Genomic DNA, 22614 nt, shown 5'->3' with positions numbered 1-22614 from the left:
AAGATGCCTAACTTTAACAAGATTTGATGAGCTGGACATCTTGTTGAAGATGCATACTAACACCTGAAATACACCATCAACTCTTCTGAGAGATCTTTCAAATCCTATGATGGTGAAATCACAAACACTTTTAACATCCAAATACAAATAAACAGAGAGCTATACAAACAAACGTTTTGTGTTCATTTTTTCCCAATAAATAGTGCTGATAAAGCTAAAGGTAAGTTTTGCAAAACGGATTCTTTTTAAGTTAGTCACCAAAACATTTGAAACTATGCTTATTTTTGCTGGAGGTGATGATTGAAAGGTGTTGGCCTGTTTTCAATTATACAATATGCAGTTCCTCTTTAATTCGCGTTTTGTATGTCATTGTTCTTCGGGATTTCACAATACCTGAGCCATAGATTATTCAACGAATAACACTGTGATTAAGCATAGCAGATTAGGGTGTAAGTTTATTATTTCTACATTTTTGTGTCTGCACCTACATGAAGCAGAGGGCGCCACATCCTCGCAACGAAAAGAGCCCTTGTATGGGAGTATTTTCGTGTCCTATCGTTTTCGTTTTCACTTTCTATCCTACAAACATTTGGCTGGGGTGGTGCTTGATCTACGGTCCTGTTGTCCTGTCACATAAGAGTCAAAAGCTGAGAATTTTTAAGTATGACAGATTTAATCCTACGAGGCTAGATGGGTTGGACATTCAAAGAAGAAAACAAGCCCAACAAATGCCTTACTTATGTTTTCCCTTTTTTCTGCAAGCTAACTCCCCACAGTGGTTATATTTTCTGGTGAAGTGATTGCTAAAATGCCAAGACATCTCAACATCTTTCTCTTTGTTAAAGAAGCAAAAGGAACAACTTTTGTTAAATGCACATGTTTAAAAGTAGCTCAGATAAGTGTGTAAGATAACTTAAAGCCCATTAAAATGCATCATTGTCAAAAACGTAGTCAATCAGTATTAAGCATACTTTAAGTTATGTATTGACGTAAAATTTCATAAACTTCCATTCATAACATGCTTAGTTATTTCAACTGAAAGGTTGCGTTTTACGCCTTAAAAGATCGAAAAATGGCCTAATTATGTTTCCAGTTATTTCCAAGGAATATGATTAACTTTTTCAATGACACGACAAGCAATAACATTTCTCCATTTTCTTTAAGATTTTTTTCGAAGCTAGAGGTAGCAAAAAATGTCGCTTAAAACTTATAAAAGATGTATAATTGCCTTTCATTTTACTTAAGTGCCAAAAACTTCACGAACCCATCATGTCCCAAAATATTTGAACGATACACGAAACAGTTTAATTTTCAAAATTGTCACTTTTTGCAATAATCAACTTCTACGTACTAGCGAGGTTTTTATTCAACGTTAATAGAATTTTGTCAAAGTTCAAGATTAAGCTTGATTAAAGTCGCGATTGACAAGTATGGCATCAAAATTGCGAAATATTTTCTTTAATAAGTTTTAAGTTATGTTGCAAGCTAGGTTTGGGTGTTTCTACCTGCTTCAGACACGTGAAATATTTCCATTTATATTTTAGGCATAGAAAAAGCGTATTATATCTCTTAGCAATTGCTTTAAGATATAACCGGAGTAATTTGTAGTCAAATTTGATGAAAATGCAATCTTTGAAAACAATACATTCTTATCGTTTGCTCCATGGATTTGAATAAAATTTTGGTAGGAAACGCAACTAAGGTTACTCCCAAGATCTATTGATTACGTTTTTAAAAATATTATCTCTTTGTAGGTTTGAAGTGGATTAATATTCTAATCTTAGCTAGAATCCAAGATGATTTTTTTACAAAAGTTGTACCTTTTGTTTCAATAACAACGATAATAGTTATTAGAAGGCTAGGCATTTTCAAATTTTTTTTATCAGTATTGTGAGTAACACCGCGTCACCCTAAGGCCGACTCCATGTTGAACTCAGTGCGTGAATCAAAGATTTCTTCATTCATGATAGTAAGCAAATTGTTTGTGTTGAAGGGTCACTTATGACATAATGTCAAGTCAAGTGTTCCCCAGGACTCCATCTTACGTCCCCTCCTTTTCATAATATTCGTTGCCCCGCTTCAAAAGCTTGATATTACCGCCAAAGTCTCTTCTTATGATGACGATGCAAAGTTATTTTCTGGTAGGAATGGGCAAGATTCCAGTAGCCTTGCAAAGGACTTAGATAGAATCTACTCTTGGGTTATTGAACGGAATGAAATTCCGCTCAATGACCTTTGGGCCAACTTCTTTAAATACTCCACTCGTAGATAAAGGAGTCAAAGATATTGAGCAGGACTCATCTATGAAAGATTTAGGAGTAGTCCTCGAAAATGATGAAAAGTTCGATGAGCATATCCACTTGCAGGTGAGTAAAGCTTTTAAATGTGTGGTTGGATATATCGCACGTTAAGTCCAGAGATAGTATCACGATGCTAACTCTGTACAAATCGATTGTTCAGCGCAATCTTGAATATGTCTCTCCCATTTGGGCTCCAATTAGTTCAGCAGGTTTGCAAAAGCTTGAGCAGGATCAAAGATGTTTTACTAGGAACATTGAGGATATGAGAGAGCTCTCGTATTGGGAGAGGTTAGAAAGATTGGGATTGTACCGTATTCAGAGAAGGTACGAAAGGTGTCTGATATTGTACGTTTTCAAAAGTATTCATAAGCTTTGTCCCAACCCAGGATTTAAGGTCAATTCTAGTGACCGTAGAAGCTTACCGAGCGTTTTGAGAGCACCTTCAAGTCCTCGAGAATCCAGGCTAGTTCGAACAATGAAGTCCACCTCTCTCCTTTCCCGGGCTCCTTCATTGTTTAATTTGCTTCCCTCTAATGTTTAGTATTTATTAATACTAGGGAATACGTAGACCTTGTTGATTCGGTAGGATCTTTCCAGTCAGACTTGGATAGATTTTTAGATAGCATTCCAGATCTACCCTAAATTCAAGGACAATGCCAACTCAAATACGTTGGTAGAACTGCGATCATATTAGGATTGAAAGGTAATAAATAGACGAATCATGACCTTTCATTTAATAGTACTGGGGATTATTTTCCCTACAGCGGCTAGAACAGCCCGTGAAAAAACAAAAAAATGATAGATGCAGGTACATTATAGATGCTTTGCCACTCTTGCCGCTGTACTAGTTAATTAGTTTCTTTTATTAATCATTTTTTAATGACTTGGGTTTAGGGTCATATGTTTTGGACATTTTGTGTTAATTTTTGAGGCTGAAATGCATCAAGTAGTTGAAGTGGATCCTTGTTCCGTCAGCTTTGAAATGACTCCAACACTTGCATCAATTTCCAATTGATTACCTGGAAAAAATATTTTGTTACAAGAACTTGGCTTTCAACACCAATCCATGTTATCCATATGAAAAACACATACCACTTTGAAAAGCCTTGGTTGCCCCTTGCGCCCCTACTATGCAGGGTAAACCATACTCTCTAGCCACAACAGCTCCGTGGGATATTAAGCCTCCCAGTTCAGTCACCACTCCTCCTAGTAATGGAAAATAAGGACTCCATCCAATATCTGTTGACACTGTCACGAGGATATCACCCTGCAATTGAAAGACGGTCCATACATTACCATGTTCAAGACTGATATTTGAGGGAATTTTAGGATACCTTTTGGATAAGCTTTGCATCGGTCAATTTAACGACGACCCTGGCTGTGCCAACATACTTTCCACGACAAGCTGGGGTTCCTTTGATACGATCCACTACCTCTCTGTTGGCCTCTGGAGATGTAGATCTTGGCTGAATCTACAATTCGAATTGAAAGCTCAGTTATATGCATTTGCAGTTATCAGAAAAGTTGAAATCACACTAAAAAGACATATTTCTTTTGTTATGGGAACTGGATAGGTCCAAACTTCATGCCAAGTGGCAAGTAACATTCCCTTTAATGATAGGACAAGAGGATTGTTCAAATCCTGTATACATGTTTATGCATTTATTTAAGCGTCTGAAAAGCAAAATCTGCCTTCTCAAAAGCTTATGTACAAGGTGGGGGCACAAAATTTAAAATTTGTAAGTACAAAATATTCTCCCCCTATTTCTCAACGGATCGCGTAACTGTGCTCAGTTTTGGAATTTACTGATTTTTAGCGCTCAGTAAAGCACATCAGTATTATATGGTCTGTGTGTGATACCTAACACTTGGCACCATGATTGAAATCAACCACCTCGTTTCAAATTGAAAAGTAATACATTTTAGGTGTTATTCAAACTCTTCTGATAGACTGTAAGTGATTAGGAAAACTCTCAAAATCCATTGGTTCGTTAGGTTCCATTGACTATTGACAATTCATTATTACTCACTGGAATAGGAGGCCCCTCATTAATTTCTGGAAACTGGTTTTCGTTCCAAAGAGGAAATAGCTTTTCTCGTCGAATAGCCCTGGAAGAGTAAAACGCATTCCAAATCAACTTGCCTTTTGCACAATAGATGAAAGTGACATTTTGAAGATGTACTTACTTTTGAATCAGTCCTGGTGATCTAGTTGCTACGAGGTCTTGGATTTCATACAGGGTCAAGTGGAAAATGAGTGACTCATTGGGGAGGAATCCTTTTTGCCTCAAGATCCGAGCCAGTTGCCTCGATGCTTTTCGGGTTTCATGAACGTGCCGAATCAACACTGCCTTGCATTTTTCTCGTGAAGCTTGAGATCCATTGGCATATGGCACAATAAACTTCAACACTCGCCTAATCAAAAATAGCCGAATGGTTTTTTTTTGAACGCTAATGATGAAACAACCGCGTTTTTACCTGGCCTTTGGTGACAGCTTTTGACTCAAATCGTCCAACTTTTGATCCAAACTTTTCTTTGGGGTATGCGCACTTACGTTTTTAACAACTTTTGCTTCGAGGTTTTGTTCCACCATGGCTTTTATTGTCCTTACCAAAGGGGTGCAATCCTCGCCCCAAGGCTGGACATTCAACTCAAACTGTCAAAAATAGCTCGTTTTGTCTTGCCATTGAGAGTATGTAGGATAATCTCTAAAGCTTACCTCGCGTAAACAACGGCAATGAAACTTGCTTAAGATTTGTTCAAATGCGACCCCAATTTGTGGATCTTCGTTCGAACGCATCCATTTTTCTGCATCCTGCGTATCAGAACAATCGACAAAGTCTTTGGCATGAGCATTTTGAGCAATAGCTTGGGATAGCGACTAAAATGAAACCATTGTGAGAATAAGGATCGTTTCCGAAGAAAGTGTTTGAGCGAAATCGCACCCTCAAATCCTTAGGAACTCCTGCTGACTCGACTTCTACATCATCGCATACCAATAAACTCGTGGCATCTGAATAAGTATCCATGGTCCATTCTGTAAAATCAGTTTTTGTTTCATGAAGATAGCTTTTTGTGAATCACTATTACTCACCACTCGAGTTGTCCGTCAAGGTCATGAAAAGAATCAATTGAAAGAGGGTAGAGTTTTGACTTACATCAATATGATTTTTCGTTGCCTAAATACCGAACGCAGAAGAAAAAATTAATACGTGTATTGACCATCCAAATTTGACGGAATCTAGAAAGGTTTGTTACCGCCGGCATCGGGCCCAAGAGGACTTTTTGGAATTCAACAAAGGCTTCCATTGGAGTCATGTCTTCGGAAATATTGACGAGAGCCGGCCAAAATTCGTAAGATCCCAGGCTTGGAAAGGTTTTGTGTAGCATGCTTTTTAGCAGATTCTAAGGGTAGAAATATTTTATGAAACGGAGATCAGACTCAATCCGTCAGTTGGTCATTTTTTTCAACTTAATGGCCGATTATTCTTATATGTCACATAAATATTGTTTTTACCTTGCCCAGAGACAGCCCCATCTTGAAGTTTTCCATTTTGGTCAAGATTCCTCTGCGATCAATGGCCATGTCCACGTATCTTTGTGTGGTCACTTCGTGACCGAACACTGATACATCCAGTGCTTTATGGCCTATGTTCTTTTTGGGTTCGACAATCTGGAAATTAAGGATGTCGCTGATTTATGTGACGCGAAAAATCAATCAGCCTGTCCCCATCGGGTAAGAGATTGTGTGTTCATTGTTTTATTGTTTTTTCGATCCTTTGACTCACCGTGGGTAAGCATCCATCGAGGTAGTTGAAGAATACTTGTTGATGCGAAATTAGTGTAAACCTCATCAAATAAGGAGAATATGACATCTTTGAACCCATCGAAGAAGATTGCGAGTTTTGAATGACTAAATCCATAACCTTTGTCAGGATTGAACTTGTTAAGACTGTTAAGGCCCCTGGAAGAACTTCCCTATTGAAAGTGGAGATACAACCTGGTTAAAAAGGCATTCTTAGACTTTGTGTCAATGCACATTATTACTCACCCTACATTTGCCTTGGTAAGGACATCACTTCTGCTTAAAGCACCGCAATCAAATTCGTGAAGCAGTTCATAATCCGTCCAAGTCAAGAGTGAAGTGATGGGACGTGATTGAAGCAGGAAGATATTGTCCTACAAAGAAATGACATTGATCCTCGAGACATAAGCAATAAGCTTATTATTTGTTCATACCCCTTTGACTGCGAATTCGATGTCCCTTGGACCTCCAAAGCGATCCTCTATCTTTATGGCTAATCGAGCCAGTTTAAGGACAATTTCCGTTTTCAAACAAGCTATTTTGGATTCAGCTTCACTCACACTCGATTCACATGTTTCACCTAAAGGTAAAATAATGAGTTGAATAAACGACGGCCACTTTAACCTTATGTATCGATCTCTTGATCTGTTACCTTCTTGGACCATAACAATCTTGGAATGCTTTGATCCAATGTCAATCCCATGAACTTTGAATTGGTTTGAAAGATCCTTTTCCCACGGGTGGTAACTCACCCGAATCGTATCGGGCTCACTGATGGACGAGACGACACTCTGAAAGGGATTGATTGACCTTGTCACAAACCAGTTCAATTCAATTATTTGAACTCTGTCCGTATGATTTTCAAATCACCTCGCCCAAACCATAATTCGCAGTGATGACAATATGACTGGGATTTCCAGTGGTAGGGTCTCGTGAAAACATGACCCCGGCGGCATCAGCCTCGACCATTTCCTGGATCACCACACCCATGGGGGTTTCAATAGGTTGACTGTTTTGTCTGATCAAATGAGTCTGGCATTAAAAGAAAACATTTTCGTTTGTAAAGGGCTAGGGGAGACTGACTACCTCCTGTATTGGATGGATTGAAAGGAATAAAGGGATCCCCAGCATTGAAGCAAGGCTTTCTCGATGGCATCTCGCCCCCGACAGCCTAAAACAGTATCATTTTGTCCGGCAGCCGAGAGATCTTCAGAGTCCTCCCCCAAAGCGGACGATCGAACAGCAAATCGTCGGCCGGAAGTCCAGTCATCTCCAAAAATTGATTTCAACCCTTGGCAGATTGCTGAAGTAACATTTTCCGTGACCCGTCCATTTTTGATCAGTTCATGAAGTCTAAGACGATAAGCATTGTGATATTGATACAAGGCGTCAAAAGTACGGAATTCAATACATAATGTAATGCAATTAGATAAAAGCGTTATACAAGTTGAAAACAATCAATCGTGACAAACAGAGAGACCAAGGAGAATAAAAGATTAGCACACATTTGTTAGGGTCTTCAATGTCTTGTTGAATACTGAGCATGATGAAGAACGTTATTTTTGCTCTGGTTACTCTTTCTTCGCCGTTTTTCACGAGAGGTAAGATCATAATGAAGAACCAACTGACCTCCCAGCCCAACAAAAACACCTATTTTTATTCAGCTCAACAACAGCTGTTTGTAACAACTGGTTACAACGATGATGGTTCCTTAGCGGACAGTGAATTGATTTCGTTGGGTGGAAATGGGGATTGTGGGAAGCCAGCAGATTACCCTTCTTACATTAGAGGCACCATTGGAGGACTTGTCAATGGAAAAATGACCGTATGTGGGGGAGGATACTTCCTAGTTTATTCCGGGGATTGCTTCCAATATCAACCGGACACGAATGAGTGGACTGAGGTAAACTTGAAAGTGGTAGTAATGTGATATGTTGCTTGGCAAAATGTGATTATTGTAGTTCCCAGCTCTATCGGAAATTCGATCAGGAGCAGCCTCTGTGGATGGGCCTGAGGGCTTATGGGCAGCAGGGGGATATGAAGGAGGACCTTTGAAAAACTCATCCGAAGTGTTCAATGAGGCAATTGAGGCTTGGGTTCCTGGCCCTGTACTACCTAACCAATTGTATGATCATTGTATGGTGCAAATCAACTCGACCCATACCGCGGTGATTGGCGGTTACAGTACAATGGAGAGAATTCTAGCTGAAACTTGGATCTACAATTGGGCTAGTCAGACCTGGTCACAACAACCTGATATGAAAGTCCCTCGAGATGACCATTATTGTGCCCTTCTTCCAGGTACGTGGAATGCTACTTTTAGCCTGACTCTGACACCTGCTTAAGGCTATGTGTTCAATAATCGCTTCTGTCCTTTGGTAGATGGAAACATTCTGGTGGCCGGAGGAGTGACAACTGACAATGAATACACGAACGCGGTTGAAATTTTCGATATTCAATCGCGCACGTGGTCAGACGGACCCGCATTGCCTGAAAATCGTTGGGGAGGGCGAGCTGTGACCAACGACCAAGGAGAGGTGATTTTGGTTGCCGGTCGAATCTCATTGGCCTTCACTGAAACCCTTCTTAAATTTACTGGTCAGGGTTGGGAAACCTTGACCGAGCAAATGGCATTACCTCGTCACTACACGACGGTTTTTTCATTCGATGAGCAGACGATTTGCCCTTAAGAGTCAAATACTAGATAATAAAGAATGAAAACTTACTCGTCACAATGCACTTGAAGTTGAGAGAGAACCTTCTCATCGAACTGTTCCTGAACCAGACACGCCGCAATGTCTTGGATTTTGTCTTTCCACCGCGGGTTTTCGTGAAGCTGAGCTCTCCAGCCTTCAGTGGTAACGCAAAGGCCATCGGGAACGTGGACGTTCTCACCCCAAGAGGCAGGATCTCCTTGAAGCATGAGTCCAAGACTGGCTCCTTTCCCACCACAAATTGAAGTGTGGCCACAAATGTCGGAACGAAGTGTAGCTATGACGGGAATCTCTTGCAAATTGATGTCAATTGGATTTGGAACCAGAAGTGGAACAACCGATTCATTGTTGGGCTCATCAGACGCGACATCGCTAAAGGGAATTGAAGAGGTTTTTCTTTCAGTGCCAATAGTAATCTGAATTTCTGATAATGCTTTTGAGGAATATTTTCATGACTTTGTATTCGAAAGAGCTTTGTGTTGCCACACTCGATTGGAATAGCTTTATAGATATTTCATATGTCTAATAAAATAGAACGATCTCATTGTTTCCGAAGTTCAAGCCTCGGGTTTCATTTTTTATTATAAATGAACTAGCTCTTACCTTATAGGGGAGTGGAACACAGCCATTCCTCGACCTCGAACGCAGTTAAAGGTGATGTCCATGGCATGAACGAGAGTTGATCCATTTTGATTTTGAACAAAAGGATTTGGAATAAAAGTGATTCCAACATTGAACCATCTTGCATCAGCTACAAAAGATATCATGATAGGACAGGATTGAACGTCAAATGAATCTTGATGGACCTACTAACCTTTAAACCTGATGAACATGCTTTTAGGTTCAAAGTCATCTCTCTGTAAGGCAGCTTGAAGATATCTGACGTCTGGCTCCTCGAACTCATCAATGTGGACCACAGTGGTTCCGGGAATGAGCAAGTGGCCCGTGGTTATTCTGTGGAGTAATGAAACACGTGCACCATGTATACATATTAGTGCTATTCTATTAGTACTCACGTGATCCCTTCCATACTTTGGACGGTGATAGAAAAGCCAAAACCTGTCTCTGTAGATCCTTGTAGAGTTACCCTCTGTTTTACGGAATAAGGAGCATAGTCTTTCGTCTTCAATCCTAAGAAGAGTTTTTTGAAATATTTCATGTCAATGGTTCATAAACGCCCATCAAATATACTAGTTACCTCCAACTTGGATTTCCACCTCCTTCACTGTTTCATCAGACTCGTTACTAATACTCATTATTCCCCTAACGGAACCATATTGATCAATGCCCGAGAGGACTCTTTGTCTGTGAATGAAAAAAATAGGGAACTCATTTTTGCCCGTGTTCCTTTGGCCCATTTAATCTCCAACCTCAAGGACACAATGCTTGAAACGGTGTCTAATTTCAAGGCGGCTGCCGCCTGGGCCAAAATCCACGGGTCCCCTTCTTGCTTATTTTGAATTGGACGGTCTATGGCTGCCCAACTAAGAACCAGGAAACATTAATATCAGATATATCAAATATCAGTAGCGTGCAAATCGGCTCACTTACATGGCGTTCAATTTGCAATGGAATAGAGTCCCATCGGCCCGGCGTAAGATTCCATTAAAAATAATTCTCCATCTTCGAAATGGTTCCAAAACGGTCAAGTTGAGACCACCAGCTTTGTAAGAATTGGGTGATGACGTTTCCACATTCTTGTAACTGGTTCCTTGAGCTAGTTCATATATCTGACCTCCCGCCTAAGGTTAACGAGTATCAGTGACAGAACAGATCAAGTCCATTTTATAAAACTCTCACCGGATATACGTACCCCTTCTTTCCATGAGAACCAAGCTTCGGCACGACGGTCTGCTCGAAGTCCCACTTTGATAGCCAGAATTGAGCCATCCTCATTACGTGCCCAAAACTCTACCGAATCCTCGTATCCTTGATCAAGACTCTCATGGGGTCTGGTTTGCTCAAGTTTGAGCTCATGTTTGGATGGCAAGATGCCCATTTCCTCCAACGTCGCCCCATCCAACGAGGGCCTGGCGAGTTTGTCGGTTTCGAACGGGTTGAGCCAAAGGTGAAAGTAGCAAATCCATGTCCGCAATTTCAACATAGGCCCATCTATGGATCAAGTGCTTGACAAAAACTACCATAAAGATTGGACCGCAAAACTCACCCTGATTCCAAAAGCATTGTCCTTTTCTCGGGATCCAAAGCGAAAGCGCATAACCCAATGCGCCCAAAGCAAGGGATCCCTCAAGCATGGTCCATACATATCCAAACGTTATTTTGAGCAATAGATACACGATGTAGATGACAAACAGTAACCGTATTGATCCTGTCTCCATCCTGGATTTTGGGCACCTAAAAGATTAACCTTCGAAAATAATGCCTACAATGGACATGTTTTCATTCGAGATTATCTTGTTTACAGTATGGTTTTAAGAACCTTAATATCACGCTGTGATATCCCTCAAGACGTTTTTTGTCCATCATTGTCACTTCCAAACTATGATTGGTCGAAATCAAGTTAGGACGTGATGTATTACTTGGTTCTTTCAATAAGAAATCAATCATTCTTCCGAATGTAAAAGTTGTCATGCCAACTAGTCGGTTCCCCGTTTAAGTTCAACGAGTACATTGTACACGTAGATCAATGATTTTTGGGCTATTGGAGTAAGAACCAACCATACTTTTGACCGGTGTACACAAAAAATAGCAATTTTCTTTGTTTCGTACTTTCACCACGTGATGCATCTTTAAAGATGATAGATTTTATTTGGGACCGATTGTTGAGGTTTTTTTTTACATTACATTGATTACACATACTATTCATCAAACCGAAAAAAATGATTTTGCGAAAACCGGGTCAATGAAACTAATGCTTCAAGGTGTGCTTTTCAAACTTACCGCCTGCAAGGATTAAAGAGTCCCCGAGTTTTTATTTTATTTTGTGCTTTATTCACAGTTATGGTGTCACTTTGAATTCCAGACTGTCCGAACGAGTAGTTGTCAATAGAAATTAATCGAATCGGAGATAAATATTCTGCGAACGAATATTTGATAACATATCAATGTATGTGGCTCTAGGAATGCTCAATTAGGCAAAGTACGCACATACGCTCAGTTTTGTCTGTACTGTGAATGGCACGAAAGCATCAAGGGACGAGTTCATAGTGAATGATCGCTAAAGTATGTTCACGAACAAAGAGTAGTTGCTAGCTGTCAACTCTTACGAATCATAGGCTTCTAAGTCCTAGGCCAGATGCACCTTAGACCTGGCTTAGGTTACAGAAACGAAGCTGGCCCAAATAGACATGTTTTCCGCTTGTCGTGTAGTTAGCCCAAAAGCCGACAAATGGGAACGATTCGTTCAACCTTCAGCACTAATCTATATCATTGGTGCTTGAAACTTTGACTTGCTGTTTTCCTTAACTGAAATCTTTTCAAGGAGTATTCGAGTAGCCAGGCCCACATGTACAAAAGCATTACCGTGAACTATCACTACAATCGAATATGTGAGTTTTCAAAACCGAAGCTTAATCTTCCAGATAAGAGATCGAACTAATACCTGTAAGAAAACATTTGGTCAATCAATGCCATTCAACTCATTTTTTTAAATATTACATTCAGGTACAAGTATTAGTTTTGCGACAGCTACAGGATAGTTATAAATCAAGCCGGAATGGTAGTACCACCTAAATCATGCGCCATTATGCAGGTCAAACTGTCCTCGTCTTCGGGGAGAGCCTTTTTCGCACATTTTTCCGTCTTCACAATAATCTTCACACTTCCAATTGAGTCCTTTGCTTTCACGTTTGGGGTGCGATTACCACTACCAATTGTAGTGACTCCTTGATGGCTGATTTCTTCTTTCGTCCGATTGGCCCTATTCATCGATATTAATCGCTTTTTCAATTTCGTTCTGGCTTTCAACTGCGATGGTTTGGACCCGGCTGGCGTTTGTTGGGGTTTAATTGGGGTCTCACAATCCTGAAAAATCCAAACTTGTTACCATGACAATCACACCCATCCGAAGCTTTTTATACACTATTCTTGCCTTTGGATCGGAAGCCTTGTTGTCGATTTCATGACGAATAGAAACATGATCGATGTATGACTGTCGGTTGATCGACTTAAATCCACACGTTTCACATGTGAATATGACCTCGTTCTCCTCATTTGGGTGTTTTTTCTCCAAGTGATATTTGAAAGGACTACTTTGAATGCAGGAGTACGGACAAAAGGGACACTTGTACGGTCGATGGCCCGTATGCCGCATTTTGTGTCGTCTTAACGAATTGTGATCCCCCGTTCGGTATTGGCAAATATCACACCTACGAAACGAATGGCACATACGTCAAAATTAACATAAACAATAACAAAATACCCTTGATTATCTCTCGGAAGTTTCCTTCCAACTTACGAAAAAGGCTTCTCTCCAGTGTGCTGCCTCATATGCATCTCCAACATGGTTCGCCGAGCAGATTGGTGATTACAGATCTGACATATGTATGGCCTTAGTTTCCCATGCACTGCTTGAACGTGCTTCTTCAGACTTTTCGAATCGGAGAAGAACTTTGAGCATATGTCACATTGTCGCTTTTTAGAACCAACCACAGGCTGAAATGGCCAGATGGACATTTAGAAGGCTAGCAAGTTGGGTATGACATATTTGGATTTTTAGATGATTACTTATTGATATAATGATTCATTTTTCGCCTTGCCGTAAATCTATTCTAATTAGCGGAGTGCCTTGCAAGGAAATACTGATTTGCGCGTTCACTGACTTGCCTTTTTGCGCTTTTGTACGTAGCGCTATTCGTTTTGGGCATTGTGGGATTGCTTTGTAGATGAATTATTTTCCCTTTGGTTTGCAAAAAAAAAAATGAGTCTTTTTACCATTGATTTCGAGTTGGGTTCCGCCCCTTGGGAATGGCTCGACCACATGTGGTTTTTAAGTTTGATGGGAAAAGCCGTTTTGAAATTAGCGCATATGGGACAAGAGAGCAAGTCCACATTCAGCTCATGGTTTTGCCACAAATGGAGGGCACAACGTCGCCAAGTCTCAAACATCTTTTGACACTGGGAGCATTTGAAGGACTCTCCATGGTGGCAAGATTGATGGTGAACCATATCTTGGCCACCGAATTGATACAAGCAACCCGGGTAAGGGCAAGGCTGTTTCCCACTTGGATACTCAGACGGAATTGCGATTGTCTCAGATTCCTTTAAATCTGACATGGGAGAGGTCTCCAAAGGCTGGGTATGAACCTGGAACAAAAACCTTATTCATTGATTCCGAGGCTCAACACCTGTAGCTCCATCCAAAATTTACCTGTAACATGTGATCTTTGCACAAGTCCAAAGAAGCGAACACCAATGAGCATTTGCCGCAGATGAATCCGGTCGAGGTTAGATCTTCTTCAACGATCTCAACGGACGCATTTCTGGTAGGCTAAAGTCAAACGACATCACGATCAAGCATAAGATGTAAACGATTTCGCTTTTTTTGCGCACGGACAGTTAAGCTCATATTGCGAGCTGTCAAGTAGGTTCCTAAGTTCAATAAAATTTTCTTGTAATAGGGATGCTGGTGCCATAGGGTTGAACCTCAACTCTCCAGGAGAGCCAGCTCTTGTGTGGTCCATCAACAATTCTCATTTTTAATATCAGATTGGTTCACGTTTGTGGATGTGGACCAGCGTTTAAAACTTTCTTTGAGAGTAGTCCGTTGGGTGAATCGAACCAATAACCTCTTTCAGACCCAGAAGCTTTGATAGCCACTAAGCCACTTGCTGGGGTATCGTATTGGTATAGCATCCGCTTTCCAATTTGAGAATCCTGGTTCGATCCCAGGCTAGCCAAATCCAAGCTTCTTGGCGGTATTTGAATTACAACATGAGTTGCTGCTTTAACAGCTTAAATGGGCGAACCTGCGGTCATTCCCAAGGGTGAGGTGATAATCAATGTTGGCTTCAACGATGAGGCTACAATAAGTCTCAATTGTGACACCCATCAATCAGATGACAGCCCGAGCGAGAGAGCTGCCATCTGACTTTGTAACAAACAAAACGAAACATTCTTTTGATGTGCCAATTCCCATTTCGGCCTTTCATTTGGGCCGTCTGACATTGGAAGTAAGGGCCATTGGTGTGCAATAACGTTGGTTTGGTTGTGGCATAGGAGGAGTTAATTACAGCAATGGCCAAATTCGACTTTTTTTCGGAAGTTCTGCCACCATTTTCTATCAGGTGGTCAAAAATGGGTTTTAATGATTTCCCATCCAATTCATATCCTCATTAGCAAAAATCCACTTTGAAGGAATTTCTTCCGCTTTCTGTCACCATTTTCTGCCACCTAGTCAAAAATGGGTTTTAATGATTTCTCATTCCTGGTTAATTGACCTACAGTTACATATGTAACTTTCACACCCCTTTCGATAAACTTTCCATTGGGCCTTGAGTAGAATTCAAACCACGTTTATCTCCAGATGCACGAAAGTAAATGAACATTTACATAAACTTTAATTGGCCCACGATATAGGTAGAGTGAGCAGATCAGGTCATTTGAAAATATTTCATATAAATAGAATAGCACAGCAATTAAATGTTCAGTCCTCCCCCTTAATAGGGGCTGCTTATCTCATAATGAGACATATCACGGCAAAAAAAGGAAAGGCAGCGTTAGTAAACACTCTGCTAACGTTTGTTCTTGCGTTGTTGTAAAGAAACATAAATAAACCCTTGACAGAATTTGAAGTCGATGAGTTAAAAGTGATGTTTTCCAACCTTGCAAGCTCTATCTTGAACAACCTATGAAGCAAGAACTCCTGGCAATTTTGAATGAGACATTCAGCAACATTGAAAATCCAAAAAAACTGGATTACTGATAGCATCAATTAAATAATCACAAAAGTTTGTTACTAGAGTTGATTCAATGATATCACATTAGTAGTGGCATGTTGGGAAACCATTAGCTAGCCTCAAAATATAACTGATTATTCCCACATCAAACTAGGGTCGTTTTTTACATTATTCATACGTTTGATGACTCAATACTTGGGAATTGGCTAGTGTCTTTTTAAAACCAACAATAGAAGTGTTGTGTACGCTTCGTGACTGACTTTATTTCTTGACTAGTTTGGTTTATATATACAAGACTAGATTAACTTGAATGAGCACGAGCATCAATTCATAACAAGAAGTGATGTGATCAAATGAATAATTAAAGTTGAATGTAGGGTACCAGAAAACTTCGTGTGATAGCCTGCGACAACAATGCGATTAAAGTTGTTTATTCTTTGGGCAACTCATACATCAAGTTTGATGATAAAGAGTATGGGAGTGTTCGATTCAGTTTTCTGTATGGTGACATTATTATTATTTGCAATTAAAACTCGCATGACTAGTGATTTGGAAAATATTCAACTTTAAGATGTAAAATATTGAAATGAAATTTACTTCAGAAAAGGTAAAATATTAAAAGGCAGGCTCCATAGCTAAACAAAAAGCTGAAAAGTTTTGATTCACAGATACTGTAAATTGCTCATTTCGTTTTTTCACCAAGAAATTTCAAAAGTAGATGTGAAAAGTGAGACTCTGTCCAACACTTTTTTTATGATTAATTTTTCAATTGAGTTAAAACAGTGTTATTACATGTTGTTTCAACCCTGTCACTAAATTTCAAATTGGCTGTTGCAAGTTTTACTTAAGCAATTATCCCAATTTATTAAAATATGTACCCTTCCAATGGTCTAAGTTCCTCTTTTATTGTCTTTTCGAAGACTTATTAACAGGGCATTAGTAACCAAATTACAAATAACGACATTATTTTAATTCGCTCCTCTTTTCGACAAAGGAACATTAAATCCAGAACTATTGAAAATGGTATAATTATAACGACCCCAAATCTAAGAAAAATACTAGTCACTCGTTCCTTTTCCACCTTCCAGATTGGCCTTTTAATTCTTAATTTCTCATGGCAACTGAGGAAGCCAACGGTTCGACAGAAATTCTCAGTTTTGCTATTTCCATTCAACATATTATGAACAATGAAAGTCAGGTATGAAACTTGTAGTTGCTCTTGACTTCTTTGAGGAAGTTCATTTTTATGCAATACATTTTGAACAATTATGCCAATATTAAATGCCAATGCTCATTATGGAAAAAGTCAATAGTCTTCAATTTTTAGGCTTTAAGAGTGTTTGAAGTAAAAAACACAATTTCTTTAAAGAAGTATGGCCTTGATGGGGCAAAATCCATAAAACATTGGTCATCTGAATTTTAGGAAGAGCAACGAGTAACAGCATAACATTTTTTTTGAGTAATGGTTGTGTAACGAATTACTATTTTTGACCAAACCAATTGTCACCGCTATTTATTCCTTTTATTGAGAAACGACTAATACCCTGCCTGTTAACTACTTTTACAAATGTTATTGCTGGAGATGTGATACGTTTTGCCCATTGGCCATTCATTTCCTTTGAATGGCTAAGTTCAAAGCAAGAACCTTTACAAAAAGAGTGGTTTTGATATTTTGCAATTTCATGTGCAAATATCTTGCTGAATATCTTAAGCGAAAACGTGCATAGCTTATGACTCCTTGAAGTATCAAAGTGCAAAAGTTGATGATGATGATGCTTTATTTAGGGTCTAGCGTATGGTAGAGGAAAAAAATATAAATAAAAGAAAACATATTGTCGAAAAATGGTTGGTTATGAATAAAAAGAAAAAAAGATTTGAGAACCCTAGGTTCACCTCATAAACCGAATGGTTTGTTTTCATGGGGGACCTTGACTAGGTTGATGTCATTTTGCAATTCTCCGCTTTGTCCCGAGAAAGGGTTCCGACTTATACCAAGATCCATTATTAATGTTCCTTGGTGCATAAATTTAACAAAAAAATGTTCAATTTAGGATTATTTGAAACCAAAGCTGAAATTTTGTGGGAAATTGGGTCAAAGAACACCTGAATGTTTAAAATTGCCCCGAAATGACAAGAAATTTGAATCAAAAAGAGACTACTCATCACTCTTATTTCGATGTCTCACATAACCTCAGATCAGTCATAAGAATTGCAATCAATTTTGTTTGTATCTGTCTTCACATGATTTCAAAAATTTTGAATGAATCAGAAACAGTTTAGAGTTTTTTTCTCGTACCAGATCTGTTCATGAGCGCACAATAGCGCATTGTTAATAAAATCACGCAACCTCAAACTGCCGGACTTTATGCGTAGAGAGGATACTTGTCTAGATAGAATTTGTTCTCGTACCAGATCTGCTAGTGATCGCAAGATGCCAATGAAATCACGAAACCTCTATTTTCCTCGATTTTTGTTTTGAAAACCTGCCAAGGTAAATGATTCTTCCCCCTTGATTTCGCAACTCAAAAAATAACCTTTTTGGCCCCAAGTAATTATTTTGACAAATTTTGTTAATTCCAGCCGTCTAGAAATGGGCTACGGTGAAGGAATATTACAAATCCCCCCAACCATTCAAAATAGCATATCACATAATGCCATTTCACAGAATCACAAGATCTAGTCAAATAGATCAAATTTGTCAAATTTGAGACCAACACCAAGCTTTAGGTACTAAGGAGATGAGAATGAGGTCACGTAGCAATTACCAAATAAGAAGATTGAATTCTTTGGTCTGCTCTCAATCAGGTACATTAGTACTGTGAAACGATCGCTCTAGAAACAAATAAGGTAAAATAATATGCCTTTTACAGAGGCGAATAAAGTTTGATGATTCATTTCAAGATTTCGAAAAGTGGCTCAAAGTTACTCTAACAAAGAGCAGGCTTTGTAGCTAAAAGGACATTAATAGTCCATATATTTAGAATTCAATGGTGCAAAAACTTCTAGAGAACTGAGTTCCATAGTTCACTACTACATGTCGAAAAGTGACCCACACTCACCCTAACCAAGAGCAATCTACGTGGTTGAAAGGGCATTCATAGTCCATATACTTAGAATTCACTGGTGTTGAAGGTCGAAATATACTGTGCATTATGCCATTTTGAATTCAAATTTAGCTTTGCCAACATGCTGAGGGTGGACGCTGCGCTTTCTAATCAGATGTATTTCAGAGTAATTTGGGATTGTGTGGTTTTCTTCGTATCTTGCGCTCGTTAGCAGATATGGTGCGAGAAAAAAAAAGTCTAAAGCCCTTTTTGAAGGTTGATGCCTTGCCTCTGACTCAACCCCACCGTGTCCCAGAATACTTACAGGAACCAGAATGGGCCGGAAATGCGTGGTTCTGATATGGTCCAAGAGTTGGTTTTGTGTCGGGCAAGACATTTGACAAAGTTTGCATCGTACTTGAACCACTTCCATGTAATTGGACAGCAACCACTCGGCCTCAACCTCAAACTCGCCCTGCTCGGTTGGCTGAGCCTTGTCCTCGTCGTTCTCCACTGGCTGCTGAATCGGAGGCCGAATATCGCCCTCGGTTTGAGACAATGATCTTGGAGCCAGCTCTACATAATGCATGATCGCGGTGAATTCTTAGACAGGGCCTTCAAACTAGGATGTGCGGTTCTTACCTTTGGGTGCCATGCCACTCATGATGGTGGGGGGAAACCTCCAGCATCAAGTCGGATCGAGAAGTGACATGAAGGCAAGCAATTTGGAATCCGGAGAAGGGCACGCGAATCGAACTATTTGTCAGATCAGGTCAATGTTTATGATCCCGAATAAAAGGAACTCAGGGATTTGGAATGAGAGTTTGTTATGAATGGAATTGCCGTAAAACAAAACTCAGACAGACGTTTATTGGACAGCTGAACACAGTATTTGACGGTCCTAATGAAAATTCCTTCAGAATTGTAGCCCCTCGCAGCCATATACCTGAACCTGAAAGGAAAATGATAGTTCAGGCTTTTATCAAGTATAAACTGTAAGTCATTCAATCAATCAATCTATTGGCAAGTGCAATGGCAGGTTGGGGAAGGGAAAAAGTAGGGAAAAAGCCATCTTCATCGCACTGCAGGTTTGTTCTTGACGAAAACGTTAGCGAGGTTGCGTTAAGGTCGTTTCTGAGGACAATTTCAAAGAATAGGGAATTTGTAGAATTTTCGACACAAGATATGAGTTGGACACGTTGGACACATCCAACCTTGAATAAGGTGGTCTAGCTACGCATATTGTTGATTCGCACGAGAGTGTCTTCGATTAGGATCAAGTGAACTTGATTCAGATTTACGACCTTGTTATTATTATTATCTGTTCACGGAATTCTTAGTTTGCTTTATCAAACAATCAACTTTCAGGACCATCAAACTTCAATTAGGTATTCTAAACTGAAAACAAACTACTTCTTGATATTATCACTGACAAATCGAATTTAGCACAGACACAATTAAGAGTCACATGTTCATTTCAACTCGTTCAACGAGAGTGAGTTTGATTTGTCGATTAAACCTGTCTCTATTTTGATTTTTTGAAAAAACGTTTTACGGATTTTTGTTCCAAAACAATTAGAACAGTTTTTTCTGAATCAATATTTAGCACGACGTTCTGTACAAATCTATTGTTCTCATTGGGCAGTTCTCATTTATGACAGATTTAGGTATAGTCCTCCAAAATAATGACAGTTCGATGAGCATATCCAGTCGAAAGCTTTTCAAATGTGTGGCTGGATATATCGAACTTTAAGCCCAGAGATAGTATCACGATGCTAATTCTATACAAGTCGATTGTTCAGCCGCATTTTGAATATGCTTCAACCATTTGGGCTCCAATGAATTCAGCAGGTTTGCAAAAGGTCGAACAAGTCCAAAGATGTTCACTAGGAACATTGAGGATATGAGAGAGCTCTCGTATTGGGACAGACTAAAAAAGTTGGGACTGTACAGTGTTCAGAGAAGGTACGAAAGGTATCTGATATTGAACGTCTTCAGAAGCATCCATGAGCTTTGTTCCAGCCCAGGATTTAGGGTCAATTCCAGTGACCGTAGAGGCTTAATGTGCGTTTTGAGAGCACCTTCAAGCCATCGAGAATACAGGCTAGTTCGAACAATGAAGTCCACATCTCTTCTTTCTCGGGCTCCTTCATTGTTTAATTTTGCTTCCCTGTAATATTCATAGGGAATACGTAGGCCTTGTTGATCCTGTAGCATCTTTCAAGTCAGACTTGGACAAATTTTTAGAAAGCATTCCAGATCAACCCTACATTCCAGGACTAGCTCGATCTGCCAACTCCAATTCGTTAGTAGACCAAATATCATATCAAGATTGAAAGGTAATTAATAGACCAATCATAACCTTCCATTTCAATAGTATGGGGATTACATTCCATGCAGCGGTTAGAAAAGCCCGTGAAAAACCAAAAAAAGAATCCATCTACATCTTGAATATGCTTCATCCATTTGGGCTCCAATGAGTTCAGCTAGTTTGCACAAGGTCGAGCAGGTCCAAAGATGTTTTATCAGAAACCTTGAAAGTATGAGAGAGCTCTCGAATTGGGACAGATTAAAGCAGTTGGGATTGTACAATGTTCAGAGATGGTACGAAAAGTACCTGATACTGCATGTTTTCAAAAGCATTCATGAGTTTTGTCCCAACCCGGGTTTAAGGGTCAATCGCAATGATCGTAGAGACTTAACGTGGATGGAACGCAACGCTCTGAATAATTGAAATTAGATCTCAGGTTTCACCTCAAAACTTTTTCGCTAAGATGGCAAGTTTTGGAATTGGAAATCCACTAGATGAATAATTGCTACATTCTCCTCTAGGCTTTTACACTATCCATAAAAGATATGTTAGCTAAAAGAGTGGTAGTTGCTACACTTCTTCATGTGGACTTATCTGAGGTAGATATAGCTTACAGACCTAGGGCAAGCTTAAGGATCATCCTCTACATTCCAGACCGCAGACAAATGAGGAAGATCTTGAAGGTAGACCAAGGAGTGGTTCTCCCTCTAAAACATGCTCAAATGCTATTAAGAATGATGCATAAAGCAATTCCAACACCTCCATCAGGTCAACCGCCTACAGTCTTGTCCTTCGCAGATCCACCATCTCCAAGCAAACCAAGAAAGACTGTGTTAAAAAGGGATCTGAAGAAAAAGAGAGAAGTCTTTTTGGCACCAATTTTCTTGACCTCGATTTGTTAGGAGAGAGCGGACCTGTGTAGACCAATATCGTGGGCGATTGACCTAATTTTGGTGTTGGAATTGCTTTTTGCATCGTTATTGATGGCATTTGATTCAATTTTTGGGGATAACCGCTTCTCAAGTCCTTAAGCATTTTTCACTTCGACAAATCCGAGCGTAGAAGTGCAGCAGGAGAATTTGCTTTAAAAGAAAACTATAGTCGTGGTCAAGCAATGACGGCTTTTAAACTTCTACATGAAGCCTCCAAAGGCCTTCAGGAGGCGAAATTGAACCACTCAAAGACTTATTCACGGCTCTGTAGTAAAATCGGAATAATGAGCAGTCTTTTTATGATCCCGTTTGGACACTTTACCCGATTGCAATTGATAGACTGATTTCAATGGTTTCTACATCTTGGTAAATAACTTTGAAGCACGTTGGAAACTCCACTTGATGTTGGACCAGCCTAAAAGCCATGCAAAATGTGAACACCTTCTTGGCCTCTAAGTTGTCGCACTCAGCCTTCACCCCTTGTTCACCTTGGCTTCTTGTCAGTATTGCCGATTCTTCACCTTGGTCAGGCCAAAGATGGTAAATGATAAAACTCACCCTAAATTCTAGCTCGGTTTTGAAGATACTTTCAAGGATGAACGGGGTTTTGATGGTACAATGGCTAGACGCACCTCAAGAGAGTGGCTGTA

General features: G+C 39.7%; 3 protein-coding genes across 3 annotated transcripts; 1 reads left to right on the top strand and 2 right to left on the bottom strand.

Moving 5' to 3' along the window:
- Positions 1-3142: 3142 nt before the first annotated feature.
- LOC131885042 (uncharacterized) lies at positions 3143-11864 on the bottom strand. Its single transcript, XM_059232966.1, has 27 exons — positions 11722-11864; positions 10988-11175; positions 10634-10932; positions 10372-10562; positions 10191-10304; positions 10019-10125; positions 9837-9951; positions 9635-9774; positions 9424-9571; positions 8833-9192; positions 7193-7459; positions 6977-7124; positions 6759-6897; positions 6541-6686; positions 6353-6480; positions 6090-6279; positions 5819-5974; positions 5560-5706; positions 5396-5480; positions 5247-5338; positions 5021-5182; positions 4779-4957; positions 4488-4715; positions 4331-4409; positions 3635-3772; positions 3393-3567; positions 3143-3319 (listed from the first exon to the last, which is right to left on the bottom strand). Exons 2-27 carry the CDS (start codon positions 11157-11159, stop codon positions 3243-3245), a joined length of 4182 nt encoding a protein of 1393 aa, XP_059088949.1. The 5' UTR covers positions 11160-11175; positions 11722-11864; the 3' UTR covers positions 3143-3242.
- Positions 7550-8831, top strand: LOC131885044 (kelch-like protein 33). Its single transcript, XM_059232968.1, has 4 exons — positions 7550-7707; positions 7771-8009; positions 8068-8407; positions 8489-8831. The coding sequence occupies exons 1-4, from the start codon at positions 7650-7652 to the stop codon at positions 8794-8796; spliced, it is 945 nt and encodes a 314-aa protein (XP_059088951.1). The 5' UTR covers positions 7550-7649; the 3' UTR covers positions 8797-8831.
- A 544-nt stretch (positions 11865-12408) lies between the features above and the next one.
- On the bottom strand, positions 12409-19649 carry LOC131885043 (transcriptional repressor CTCF-like). Its single transcript, XM_059232967.1, has 7 exons — positions 19364-19649; positions 19047-19297; positions 14150-14269; positions 13714-14085; positions 13238-13434; positions 12872-13148; positions 12409-12804 (listed from the first exon to the last, which is right to left on the bottom strand). Exons 1-7 carry the CDS (start codon positions 19383-19385, stop codon positions 12487-12489), a joined length of 1557 nt encoding a protein of 518 aa, XP_059088950.1. The 5' UTR covers positions 19386-19649; the 3' UTR covers positions 12409-12486.
- Positions 19650-22614: the final 2965 nt, after the last annotated feature.

This window comes from Tigriopus californicus, chromosome 8 (assembly GCF_007210705.1).
Source record: "Tigriopus californicus strain San Diego chromosome 8, Tcal_SD_v2.1, whole genome shotgun sequence".
In the NCBI taxonomy this organism is placed as follows: Eukaryota; Metazoa; Arthropoda; class Copepoda; order Harpacticoida; family Harpacticidae; genus Tigriopus; species Tigriopus californicus.
Note: the sequence above shows the minus strand (reverse complement) of the source record. Positions and strands in the feature narration are given on the sequence as shown.